The following is a 12308-nucleotide window of genomic DNA, read 5'->3' as shown; positions in this document are numbered from 1 at the left end:
TTTTTAACTCCATTCAGAATCAAAAAACATAAGTACCCAAAAAGTTAGCATGTTTTTAACATATTTCATTAAAAGTATTTATGACTAATTTAACATGTCCCTTTCTAAGCAAAATAAAAACTCAGAAAATATTTACATGAAGCATTAACAAATAAATGCTTACCTAAATTATTTTATTAATTCTATTTATAAAGTGAGAATTTTAATCTCTACTTTTAAGTACATTTTTAATAAATATACATATTTGCAAAGGATTTGATCTCACTTTTGATTTATTCAACTAATATAAACATATAATACTTAGCTTTGCTCTACCAACTTCTAAATCAGGAATAAAATCATATAAACAAAAGGACTACAAACAAAGCTCTTTAATTGCAAGGGTCGTGACTTACTCACGTTTACCTGAAATTGTCAGCATAATATTGGCACATTAATCAAAAAAAGTAGCTGAATTAACTATTTAAGTATTGGTAAAGTGAAAAAAAGAAAACTTCCTTGGAATTCTAAGTACTTCTGATAAGAAACAGAATAAAAGGAAAGAAAAAATATACTGCCAAATACTGCTTTTCCAAATAATTGCTGAGATTAAAGTTTTACTCAAAGAATTTACTACTTTCCAGGACACCAAAAGATACAATTTTGTTCTACTTGTCCCTTGACACAATGAAAGTTAACTTTTTAAAATTATTGTAAGAAAAACCAGCCTAGGGATTATCCAACTGCAATGTAATAAACTTGCTTCCAGCCTGAGGTTCAGAGCTGAAAATCAGCTTGAAATATGAAAACAGCAGTAGATATGGTACACACAGCTTTTGTCAAGAGTAATGAATGTGGTCCTTAACTGGAACTTAATATGACTCTGAGTTTCTAATAACTCATGTAAAGCCAAAGCTACAGTCATAATGCAGCAAACCTCTGAAGAAAAGTATAATAGGAGAACTATGAAGGTGATTCACAGATATACTTACAGATCCTTGGAGAAATAAAATTGGAACCCCAACTCCAAACATTTCTCCTAAGATGTTCACGGCAGATAAAAGCTGGAATGCTTGTAGACCAAAGTCCTGTGGCATATCATCTGAGTCATCAATGGAAAGGCAATTATACAATCTAAATAAAAATAATATGTTAGAGAGCATAGCTAAAGCATGAACCTATAGAAATAAAAATATAGTATAATAATTAGCCAAGTAAAAAAATATCGCAAATGTGCCAACTGCTTCAGAAGCTATAAAGTTCATTACAGCCAAGAGCATATGATGTAAAATATGACATGCAAACTATAATATAGCATCACAGATATATTATACTGATGGTTCTCAACCCTAGTGCCCTAGAACCCAAGTTTCATAGGAAGCTCCTCAGATCAAAGACAGAAGGAAAGTAAGTTCAAGCAATCAGAGAGCAGAATTACAGCTAGAAGAGCTTGCATTATTGATTATATAAATACTAGTGGCCCAGTGCACGAAATTCGTGCACAGGGCAGGTGTCCTTCAGCCTGGCCTGCACCCTCTCCAATCTGGGACCCCTCGGGATAGGACCTAAACCGGCAGTCGGACATCCCTCTCGCAATCTGGGACCGCTGGCTCCTAACCACTGACCTGCCTGCCTGCCTGATTGCCCCTAACCACTCTACCTGCCAGCCTACTCTCCCCCAACTGCTCACCCCACCAGCCTTTTGCCTCCATCTGCCCCCCCCCCCCCCCCCGCCAGCCTGATTGCCCCCACTGCCCCCCCTTGCCGGCCTGCTCGCCCCCAACTGCCCCCACCAGCCTGATCACCCCCAACTGCCCTCCCTTCCTGGCCTGATCGCCCCTAACCGCCTCTGCCTTGGCCCTGCCACCATGGCTTTGTCTGGAAGGACATCCGGAAGGTCTCCCAGTCTAATTAGCATATTACCCTCTAGTATAGACTAGTGGCCCGATGGACAAAATTCGTACAAGAGTAGGCCTTCCTTCCCCCGGCTGTCAGCACCAGCTTCCCTCTAGCACCGGGACCTGGGCTTCCCGCTGGCTGCGGGCAGGCACCCAAGACCTGGGCTTCCTTCACGGCTTCGTCTGGAAGGACATCTGGAAGGACCTCCAGTCTAATTAGGATATTATGCTTTTATTATTATAGATTGGACTTTTGTGTTAGGTTTTGTTGGAAAAAGAGGTTTGGTATAAAAAAATTTTTTTTAACTTAAAAACAAATCTATGCAATAAATTTTTAGTTTAAACTCTGATGACTGTAACCTAAGACAAATGAATGATAAACTTATTATTTAAGTCCTTTTTAGAAGTTAAATTCCTAAGCCATCCTTCAGGTAGATTTGAAGTTATCATTAGTACAAATGTGAATCCTTTCAAGCAGGTTGAGAACAAAAGGACTCCTTAGAGAAAATTTACTAATAATGTTCAACTACCTAATTCAATTGCTTTCTTTTTATAAATATCTTTGAAATAGCAATAAGAATATATTCAGTATCCCAGATATAATATGCTTAGGGGAAGAAGACTAGTTTATACTCCTAGCTTCTTTAGTAGGATATTTAATTTTTTTCCAAGTGTTTAAATTCCCACAAAGTACCCCTGATGCTGCTTCATACAAGTTTTTAAAAATATGTTTGCACTGATTTTAGAGACAGAGGAGGGAGAGGGAAAGAGAGAAACAATGATTGGCTGCCTCCTGCATGCCCCCTCCTGGGGATGGAGCCTGAAATCCAGGCATGTGCCCCAACTGAGAACGGAACCAGCAACCTTTGTTATACAGGATGACGCCTAACCAACTGAGCAATACCGGCCAGGGCCTTACAAGTTTTAATGTATATAACTGTAATTATCACTAAGTTTTAAGAATGTTTTAATTTCCAGTTTTACATTTTCTTTGATCAATGAGTTATTTCAAAGTGTCATTTTCAATTTTCAAAATGAGTGAGAATTTGTTTATCCTCTATCTACTTCTAATTCAATTGCATTGTGGGGAAATTTGGGGTGTCTGATTCCAGCACACTGAAAACTTTCGAGACATGCTATGCTCTGGTACAGGTGTCAGAAAACTTTTTTTAAAGGGTCAAAGAGTAAACAGTTTAGGCTTTGTGGCCCATACGGTCTCTTCTCAGCTCAAACAGTGCAAAACAGCCGTAGATAATACATAAACAAAAGGGTATGGCCCACGTCCATAGCTTGCCAACCCCTGCTCTAATACATAGTTGATTTTTTATAAATATTCCATGTAGGTGTAAGAAGTGTAGTCTCTAATTCAGTGCCTCCCAACCAGTGTGCTGCAAATGGATATAGGTATGCTGAAAGGTCAATCACTCAGACCTTAGGGGTCTGGACAGAACCGAGACTCAACGAGCCTCCGGTGCTATACAGGTATTATCATGAACTATGTAGGCATGAAGAAAAATGTTTGAGATAATTGTTCTAATTGCTTGGTATAAGGTGTCTGATAAATCAAACTTGTTTCTATGCTGACCAAATTTTCAAGACCTTACTAATTTTTTGCAGTCAAATGCTCTACCACTGAGCTATACCCCCCAAGACCTTACTAATTTTTTGGTTGTTTAACCTATCAATAATTAAAAATTTATATCAGACTCCTACTTTGATAGTGAATTTGTTGATTCCTTCCCACTGTTCTGTCAATTTATGCTTTATACATATGTAGAGTTGTTGTTTTTTAAGGTACACAGAACAAGACTGTCCCCTTGGTGAAGGAACCATTTATCGCTACAGAGAAAACATTTCCATCCTAAAGAATACTTATTTTGTCTAACAATAATACAGTATAGTTACCACACCTAGGTATACAGTTAATTCAACTAGGTATATCATTTGTTTTTACTATATTTTTCAATTAATATTGTGAAATTGATGGTATGTCTGGGTGTGTGTAAAGTTTTACAAATTTAAACACATCCATAGAGTCAAATGCATAGACTCATCTAACCACCCCCCACAACTGTTACCACCATAATCAGGACATAATTCATTGTTTTAAAATACTCCTTTATGCCATTCCTTTGTTTGTTTGTTTTTTTAATATTTTTTAAAAATATATATTTTATTGATTTTTTACAGCGAGGGAGAGGAATAGAGAGTTAGAAACATCGATGGGAAAGAAACATCGATCAGCTGCCTCCTGCACACCTCCCACTGGGGACATACAAAGTACATGCCCTTGACTGGAATCGAACCTGGGACCCCTCAGTCTGCAGGCCGACGCTCTATCCACTGAGCCAAACCGGTCAAGGCTATGCCATTCCTTTGTAATCATACCTTCCCCTTCCTAAAACCTCTGACAACCACTGATCTTTTCTTCATCCCAATAGTATAGCCTTATGTTTAGGAGAATATCATATAAACAGAACCATACTGCAGAAATGGCATTATTTCTTCTTATAAATGTTGATAATTTGCTGTTCAAACCATTTGGGCTAGGAAATTTATTTTCAGAGGTCTTTTTAAACAAAGATCCAATTTCTTTAACAGCGGCATGATTGTTCAGGTTATCTATTTCACTGTGGGTTTCATTAGCTTGAGGTTATCAGGAATTACTCCATCTCATCTCGTGCACTGAGTTACGCACAGTGTTTCCTTATTATTCTTTATGTCTGTTGGGTCTTTAGCGAAATTCCTTTCATTCCTTATATTGATAATCTGCGTCTCCTGTTTTTTTGTTAGAAGTGTTTACCAATTTTATTGACATTTTCAAAGAAAGAGCTTTGGAGTTCATTGGTTTTCTCAATTGTTTTCCTGTTTTCTATTTCATTGACTTATACTTATCTTTCTTATTTCCTTCCTTTTAGCTTCCTTTGCTCTTATTTGCTTCTTAAGATGGAAGCTTAATTACTGATTGGAAACTTTTATTCTATGTATTTAATGCTCTAAATTTCCTTCTCAGGATTGCTTTAACTACATGCCATATATTTTATAATCTAAATTTGTTATGGTTTTTTGACCCTGAAAATGGCGTGTGTTTGTGAATGTTCCAATGGCACCTGAAAAAAATGTGTATCTGCTGCTGTCGGGTGGAGGGTTCTATAGAAGTTATTTAGAGTCAGTCTGTTGGCAGTCCTGTTCATTTCTCCTATCTTCTCCTGTTTATTTCTCCTATCTTCTTACTGATTTTGTCTACTAGTTCTATTAATTACCTAGAGAAGAGGTTGAAGTCACTTCATCCAATCAGATGAAGATCTTAGAGGGCAAAATTGAGTTTTGCTGGAAAACAAGGAATTGTGATTCAAGACTGTTAACATAGAAATCCTGTCCAACTTTCCAGCCTGCCAGCTTGCCAACCCCGACAACTGCGTACGCCAATTCCTTAAATTCTCTATGTGTGGGTGTTTGTGTGTGTTTCTCTGAAGAACCCTGACTGATACATTGGTAGATTGACCCTTTTATCATCAGGTAATATCCTTATTTACCTCTGATAATGTTTTTAGTTGGGTCACATTTTTAAACCAATTCTAAGAATGTCAGGCTTTAAATGGTGTTTTGGACCATTTACATTTAATGTAACTGTTGCTATGTTTAGATTTAGGTCTTCCACTTTATTGGTTTGTCTATTTATAAAGCAAAATACTCTAATATTGTTTGCTTTATCATCTATTTAAATATCTTTTTTTATTTTGTTTTAAAAAACTATAATACATGCCCGGCTGGTGTGGCTTGTGGTTGAACATCAACCCATGCACCAAGAAGTTGCCAGTTCAAATCCTGGTCAGGGCACATGCCCGGGGTTTCAGGATCAATCCCCAGTAGGGGGCGGTGAAGGAGGCAGCCAAATGAAGTTTCTAACTCATTGATGTTTCTCTCTCTCTCTCCCTCTCCTTTCCGCCTTCTGAAATAAATAAAAATACATTTAAAAATAAAAATATATAAATAACTATAATACATATAGTTATTAACAAAAATTCAATTAAAAATTATTTGCAAAGAAAGAGAAACAGACTTTTAGAATGTTCATCTAGAAGAAGAAATCTTTACCTGAATTTGCAATTATCACAGCATTTTTCAGTTCCCATAATACCCAATGAGGCCTTTCGTAGTTGTTTGTCTTCAAAATGAGACAAGATGAGTCTACCCAAGAGAAGATTTAAAATTAAATAAAAGAACAAAAACATATATGTTAAATTCATTGCTGAAAATAATGAGGTGAAATCATCATTAAATGATTCACCTGGGACCTCATTATTTGGCTTCAGTTTACTGAGGCAAAAAGAAAGTTGCCTTAAAAATTCAGCACATATTCAACACCATCAAAATATTCTTTCTTAATACTTTTAATCATTTTGCAAAGTTTTTTCTTAAAAGAGCACCACCCATAAGTCTATGTAATTAACTGATATAAAATAAATAATACATACTGTCGCCTACATCTGCTGGAATGGAGATATTTTTCCATCTTTGCCATCATCTTTAATTTGTATAATCGAAACTTTTCATTATGTATCTCATTAAGGCGGTGCCTGTCAATTAAAAATATCACAGGAATATGTAAAATTGCATTAGTGATTTTGTTACTTTTTAGTTATTTATTTTATCACTCCACACCCCTTTCAAGACAAAGACCACTTCTATCATTCCAGAAAGTTATGTGCCCCCTGCCAGTCAATGCCCCTCACAAGAAGCATTTTTCTGATTTTTTATGAAAATTATTTTTGAAAGAATTCTACCTGTGTCCAAGCATCAATTTTTAGCTAGCTTTGAAAATTTTTTATAAACCCTAAAGTTTTTCATTTTGATTTATATGCTACATGCTTTTGGGTAATCCTCCTACTATACATGAATTTTCACCTTTTCCCAGTTAAAAGTTATTTTTTCACTTATTTACAGGAGAAACTAAAGCAGCTATGTAAGGAATACTAAAAGAGGCTCATGACCCAAACATGAAATTAGATCCCTTTTAGCTCTTCAGAGGATTTCTCTTTGTATTACAGGGCATTATTATGAGACACCAGTAAAATATCGGAATTAAGTTCCTTCCTCAAACAACTAAAACTGATGTGTTTTCTATAGTATTAAATTTATTTTAAATGGTTAATAACTCCAAAGACATGTTTGTTTTTAAGGCAATGTGGCTATAACTCATCCTGACTGTTTCTTCCAGTCTTCTGTGAAGACATTCTACAAATAGCAGATATCAGATGACGACAATCTCCTAAATATATTGCACATCTTTCCAAGAAATTTTTCCAAGAATAAACAGAAGTTTGAGTTGAATATGTTTTGGATATTTCAAAAGAAAACAATGATTTACCTATAAGATCTAGGTGATAATACTGATCGTCATCTAAACAGACCTCACTCACTCATATTTCGACTATCCAAACTTCTGACTGATAATAATACCTCTGTACAACTCTCAAGGATGACACCAGCAGGGAATCCATTTAACTGATTTCTGCGAAGTCTGAACACACAAATGATGTCTTATTCAAAAACATTCTTATCATTTGACACCACTAACCACCCTTCCATATACAGGCATACGTTGGAGATATCGCAGGTCAGTTCCAGGCCACCTCAATAGAGCAAGTATCACAATAAAACATGTCATAATATTTTTGCTGGGGGAGGGTCTTGCTTTCAGTTTTGTAAAAGAAGCAACCTCTGTGAAGAGCAATGAAGCAAAGTGCAATAAAACAAGGTATGCCTGTAATTTCCTAAAAGTCTCTTCCAACTGTTGACTCTCATTCCTAGATTAGCATCTAATCTCATTCTTCCTAGATCATGGGCTAAAAATTAGTCCTTTTTGCTTTAGTTTACTCAGCTTACCTCCTTCTCAGAAAGAACAAAGAAAAATGCCTACACTCTAAGAACTAGATTCACTCTTACATTTGGTTCAGATGATCTACATTTAATCTTCTCAGTGTCTTCTCAGGACTTTCCTGGCCTTCTCAGTGTCAATAACAAATTTTAGAAAATAAAATTACGAGTCTCTAACATCACATCAAATAAATACTTTTTCTTTTGGGACTATTACAATATGTAAAATACAAAATCCTACAAAATAAAAACAAGTTAAAAAAAAGAAAATTTCTACAAAACAATACCATAAATAGGAATCAGAGCCAGTGGAAGAATTGAGATTAATTTGCAAATTATTTCCTTAAAAGTTACAATACATAGTAACTATTGGGTTTGTTTAAAATAATAGCAAATGCAGACACTGAGACTTTGCCAATGGTATGGCTTCTTCAATAAGAAATATAAAATTACACATTTACTATAATGGCTGGACAAGTTTCTTCTCTCATAGGATTCTAAACATTTTGTGAATTACAGTGACTTTTTCAGTTGAGAACCAGCAACTTCATTTATTCGAAAACTTTTTGCTTTGTCTGATTAACCCTAGTTTTATTTCCCTTAGGGTGGATGCAAAGAACAACCATCTACCCTAAAGACCACTATCTGATTACAAATCTCTGTTACTTCCTGTTAAATCTCAATGAAAATAAAAAACAAAAACCATTTAAAGTATCTTTGGAAACCCAGAAAAACAGGAGCTATCTCTATTGGTAAGCCTGCAAAGCTACAAAGCAGAACTCAGGCTAAGTCTCCGGCACCTTCAGCATAATATCCTAATAAAATAAGAACCGTTAGATACAATCCCAAACTTACTAGTAGCATGCAGAGCTGTGTCCTATCCCATTTAATTTTAAATCAGTATATAAAAACCTTTACATGGACACTAGTGTCAAATGGGAAATAGTAATTGTCCTGTTTAAGAGGATAGTTTTATTGATTCTATGTTAAGCAACCAAAGCTCCTGACTACTCTTACTAGTAAAAGGAAGAGCTTAACATTTATAGCAAACATTTTTATACCTAATTAATCCTTAATTCTTCTTTCAGATCTCAATCTACCCTATCACTTCCTGAAGGAGGGCTTTCCTGGCCTTTTCAACTTGTAAACACACACCCCATTATATACTCACTACTCAATGCAACTTTCCTTCATGGCACTTAACGTAATTGTAATTTTACACATATTTGCATGATCCTTTAAAAAAACCCTCTGATTATTGAAATGTTCAAACAGAAAAAGAAAAGAAAAAGTACCCTATGTATCTATAGTTATATGATTCTGTGATTAGGATCTGCCATTCCTATTACACTGTAAGCTCTATGAAAACAGGTACCATATCTGCTTTTATTTATCACCGTATCCCCATCAGGAAGCTTACTGCTTGGAACATAGTGGGCACTAAAAGGGGAGCACTGTTAAATGCTGAATAAATTAAAACTGTATTGGATGGGCATTCTCATAATGTTAATAAAATGGGATAATATGTCCATTCAAGAGCTCAATTTATCCAGCTACCTGGAGGTGCATTTTGAAAATTCTTCATCTTGGCAGGCCCATCAATTACTACATAGAAGTTTTTTTCCTAAAATTTTCTCCCCCATGGATGAGAGAATCAGTTGCTAAACCCTGCCCTGAAAAATTTTGCAAGGTGAAGTTTTCCTTTCCAATATAAATTTCACAGAACTTAAGTACCAACAAAATAGCTGTTTAGTATTTACATAGAATGGTTTTCCTGTATTTAAACACTAAACACTTAAATTCTTTTCATGACAGTCAGTAAAGAACAACCTGATTATCACACGCTTTCAAGGGCAGCTGGCATGCTCTCACGGAATTGACAAAGGAAACAAATAGTAAAGATATCCAAATAGGGATGAGCAGAAGTCATTTGGAATGAGCGCCATGGGATGAAAAAAACAATAACGAAATTAATGGTTTCTGAAATAACTGTGGCTAAAGACAAATCAAAACTTGAGAGCGCCCAAGGAAAAATAAACAGCTCATCGGTGCACAATATTAGGAAATTATTACATGAGATCTGTGTTACATTACATTCCCTGTAGAGTCCTGATTTAGTTCATTCTTCAGACTAAGTAAGGTCTGGCTAAAATAGGTCATCTCCTCTGGGTGGCAGCACTTACCACAAATGTTCTTAGATGTCCTCTGTTTCTTTTTAAATGCACTTAAGTACATTACTTGAAATTTTTGGTGCTGCTTCAAATGCTTTCAAAGCTTATATGGAAAGAAAGAAAAGAAATCTGCAAGTGTGAAAGCAATACATGTTTTTACCTATTTAAGCAAATGTCTGCTGGAGTCCAGAGTAGGTGACAAGAACTTTGAAGTCCATCCCGGCCAGCTCTTCCTATCTCCTGGTAATAAGATTCCATTTCCTTAGGCGCACCATAATGGATAACTTTGCGAACGTCCGCTTTATTAATGCCCATTCCAAAAGCTATGGTAGCTATGACACACTGAGAATAAATAACAACATAGTTTGACAAACATTTAGCAGAACTAAAATCTTACATTTTTACCTTTTAATAAGAATAATTAGTTCATTAGCTAAAGTCCTTGGCGTAAAACTGAACGTAATATGATTTTAACCAATCACTTACAGATTAAAAGATTACCTACCCAATTTACAGATTAAGGATTAGTGAGCATAAAATAGAACTTCTGTTTCCTCTCTATAAAAATTAAAAGTGGTTTTTCTCTTTAGCAATAAGTACAAGTCACAAAAGAGGATCTTAAAATACTTATTATATTAAATGAGACTTTTGTGTTATTATGAAGTTTCAAAAGTCCTTACCTGATTGCATAGTATCATAATATTTTCTAACACTGTTCTAAGATGAAAGGAAGTGACTCATTAAAAATGGTAAAATAAAACATGAATTTATCTCTGCATCTTTAAAAGGATAAAACTGGAAGAACAGCTAATACACTTTAGTATGAATATTTACATAATTGGAGAAATTTAAGGGAATAATTAATGACAAGAACACAAAAAACTAAATAAAGATTTTAAAAAGTATTAATACAGGAAGTTACGTAAGAAAAGTAACTATAATATACTACATGGCTTAGCAATAAAAACAATTTACAGAGAAATAATTATGTATATAAGCATATTTGAATATATATTGACTAATCAAAATTTTTTATGCTAATATTAGTAGGAAATGAGGTTAGAAATACATAGAAGGAATGAGGGGCTGATGCTTTTCATTGTAGAACTGTAGACCTATTTAGTTCTAATGTACATGCATAACTGATAAAAATTAAAATGCCTTTAAAAATGTGTTAATATGGACCAACATTAGCAAATAAAAAGGAAGAAATAAAAAGAAAATGCTGAACAAAAAAGGTGAGAGAAAAATAAATATAGGTATGGAAATATGTTAAGAAAAAGCTTTGAGTGATTAAGACTAGGCAATTTTGGTAAATTTAAGTGTAAATAAGCAACATCATTCTAGTTTTATTTTTTAAATGTTATGTCTTATTCAATTTTTCCAGCTTTATTGAGATATAATTGACATATAACATTGTATAAGTTTAAGATGTATAATGTGATAGTTTGATATACATACCTATTGTTAAATGATTATAATAAGGTTACTTAACACATTCATCATCTCACATAGTTCATTTGTGTGTGTGTGTGTGTGTGTGTGTGTGTGTGTAGAGAACTTTTAAGATTTAATTTTCATCATATGATACTAATCTTAGATGAGACCAACCTATTCTCTCAGGTGTAAATAAAGATATTTTATCAAATAATTAATTCACAACCTCATTTCAGAAAGATAAGAAATTCAAGCCATCTTGAAAGCACAAATAAAATACAAAAGGACATAAAACTAAAAGTTAGAATTAAAAGTAAAAATGAATGATCATAGACTAAAAATGCAAACTACATCCAAAGGTGGTTAGATCTGGTTATGAATAATCAGAAAGAAAAAAAGTTTTTCTACAATTATAAAACAGAAAATACTAAGATTTTAAGCATCACTCAGTCCAATACATTAAGAGCCAGGGAAGTGAGCCGGGAAGATGAACTCTACTTTTAGGCTCATACTAAAGTATAAAGCAACTGTAAAAAGACAGGATTGTGAATATTGAGAATTCTGTATACGTACGCATTCAATAGGCACTCAATAAATACTCAATGGCAAATAGTCAATACCAAAAGCATCAAACTATTTTATATAGATGAGGAAATGTATTTTCATCCCCTTTAGAAGGTGTGTGAGAACTCTCACTTCATATGTGAAACTTTAGAATTCTTTATAATGGCAAAGAAGGAGTACAATGGCCAGTTGTCAGACACAAGAGAAACCCTAATGTCCGCCGCAGGTGACACAATCAACATTAATCTATTAATCTTCATAATGTGGATAAAAACTTGTGACATCCTGCCATAAATGTAACAGCACATACATACATATACCCTTCTAGCATTAGGTCTAATTGGTGATTGCTGTGAGGCTTTTAAAGCCATATTTAAGA

General features: G+C 34.5%; 1 protein-coding gene across 4 annotated transcripts in view; it reads right to left on the bottom strand.

Annotated features, from left to right (window-relative positions):
- Positions 1-12308, bottom strand: part of WRN (WRN RecQ like helicase) — a 120276-nt gene that overhangs the window by 36964 nt on the left and 71004 nt on the right. For all 4 annotated transcript variants that reach the window (XR_013813901.1, XM_079779549.1, XM_079779550.1 and 1 more), the window contains 4 exons: positions 10089-10270; positions 6356-6457; positions 5976-6068; positions 972-1113 (listed from right to left, as the gene is read on the bottom strand). Coding sequence is in view for 3 of the 4 variants with exons in the window: in XM_079779549.1 (XP_079635675.1) it covers positions 972-1113; positions 5976-6068; positions 6356-6457; positions 10089-10270 (519 nt within the window). In the remaining variant the exon portion in view is untranslated. The remainder of the gene's footprint in view (positions 1-971; positions 1114-5975; positions 6069-6355; positions 6458-10088; positions 10271-12308) is intronic.

This window comes from Cnephaeus nilssonii (genome assembly GCF_951640355.1).
Source record: "Cnephaeus nilssonii genome assembly, chromosome: 8".
NCBI lineage: Eukaryota > Metazoa > Chordata > Mammalia > Chiroptera > Vespertilionidae > Cnephaeus > Cnephaeus nilssonii.
The sequence above is the reverse complement of the archived record's forward strand: the minus strand, read 5'-3'. Positions and strand labels throughout refer to the sequence as shown.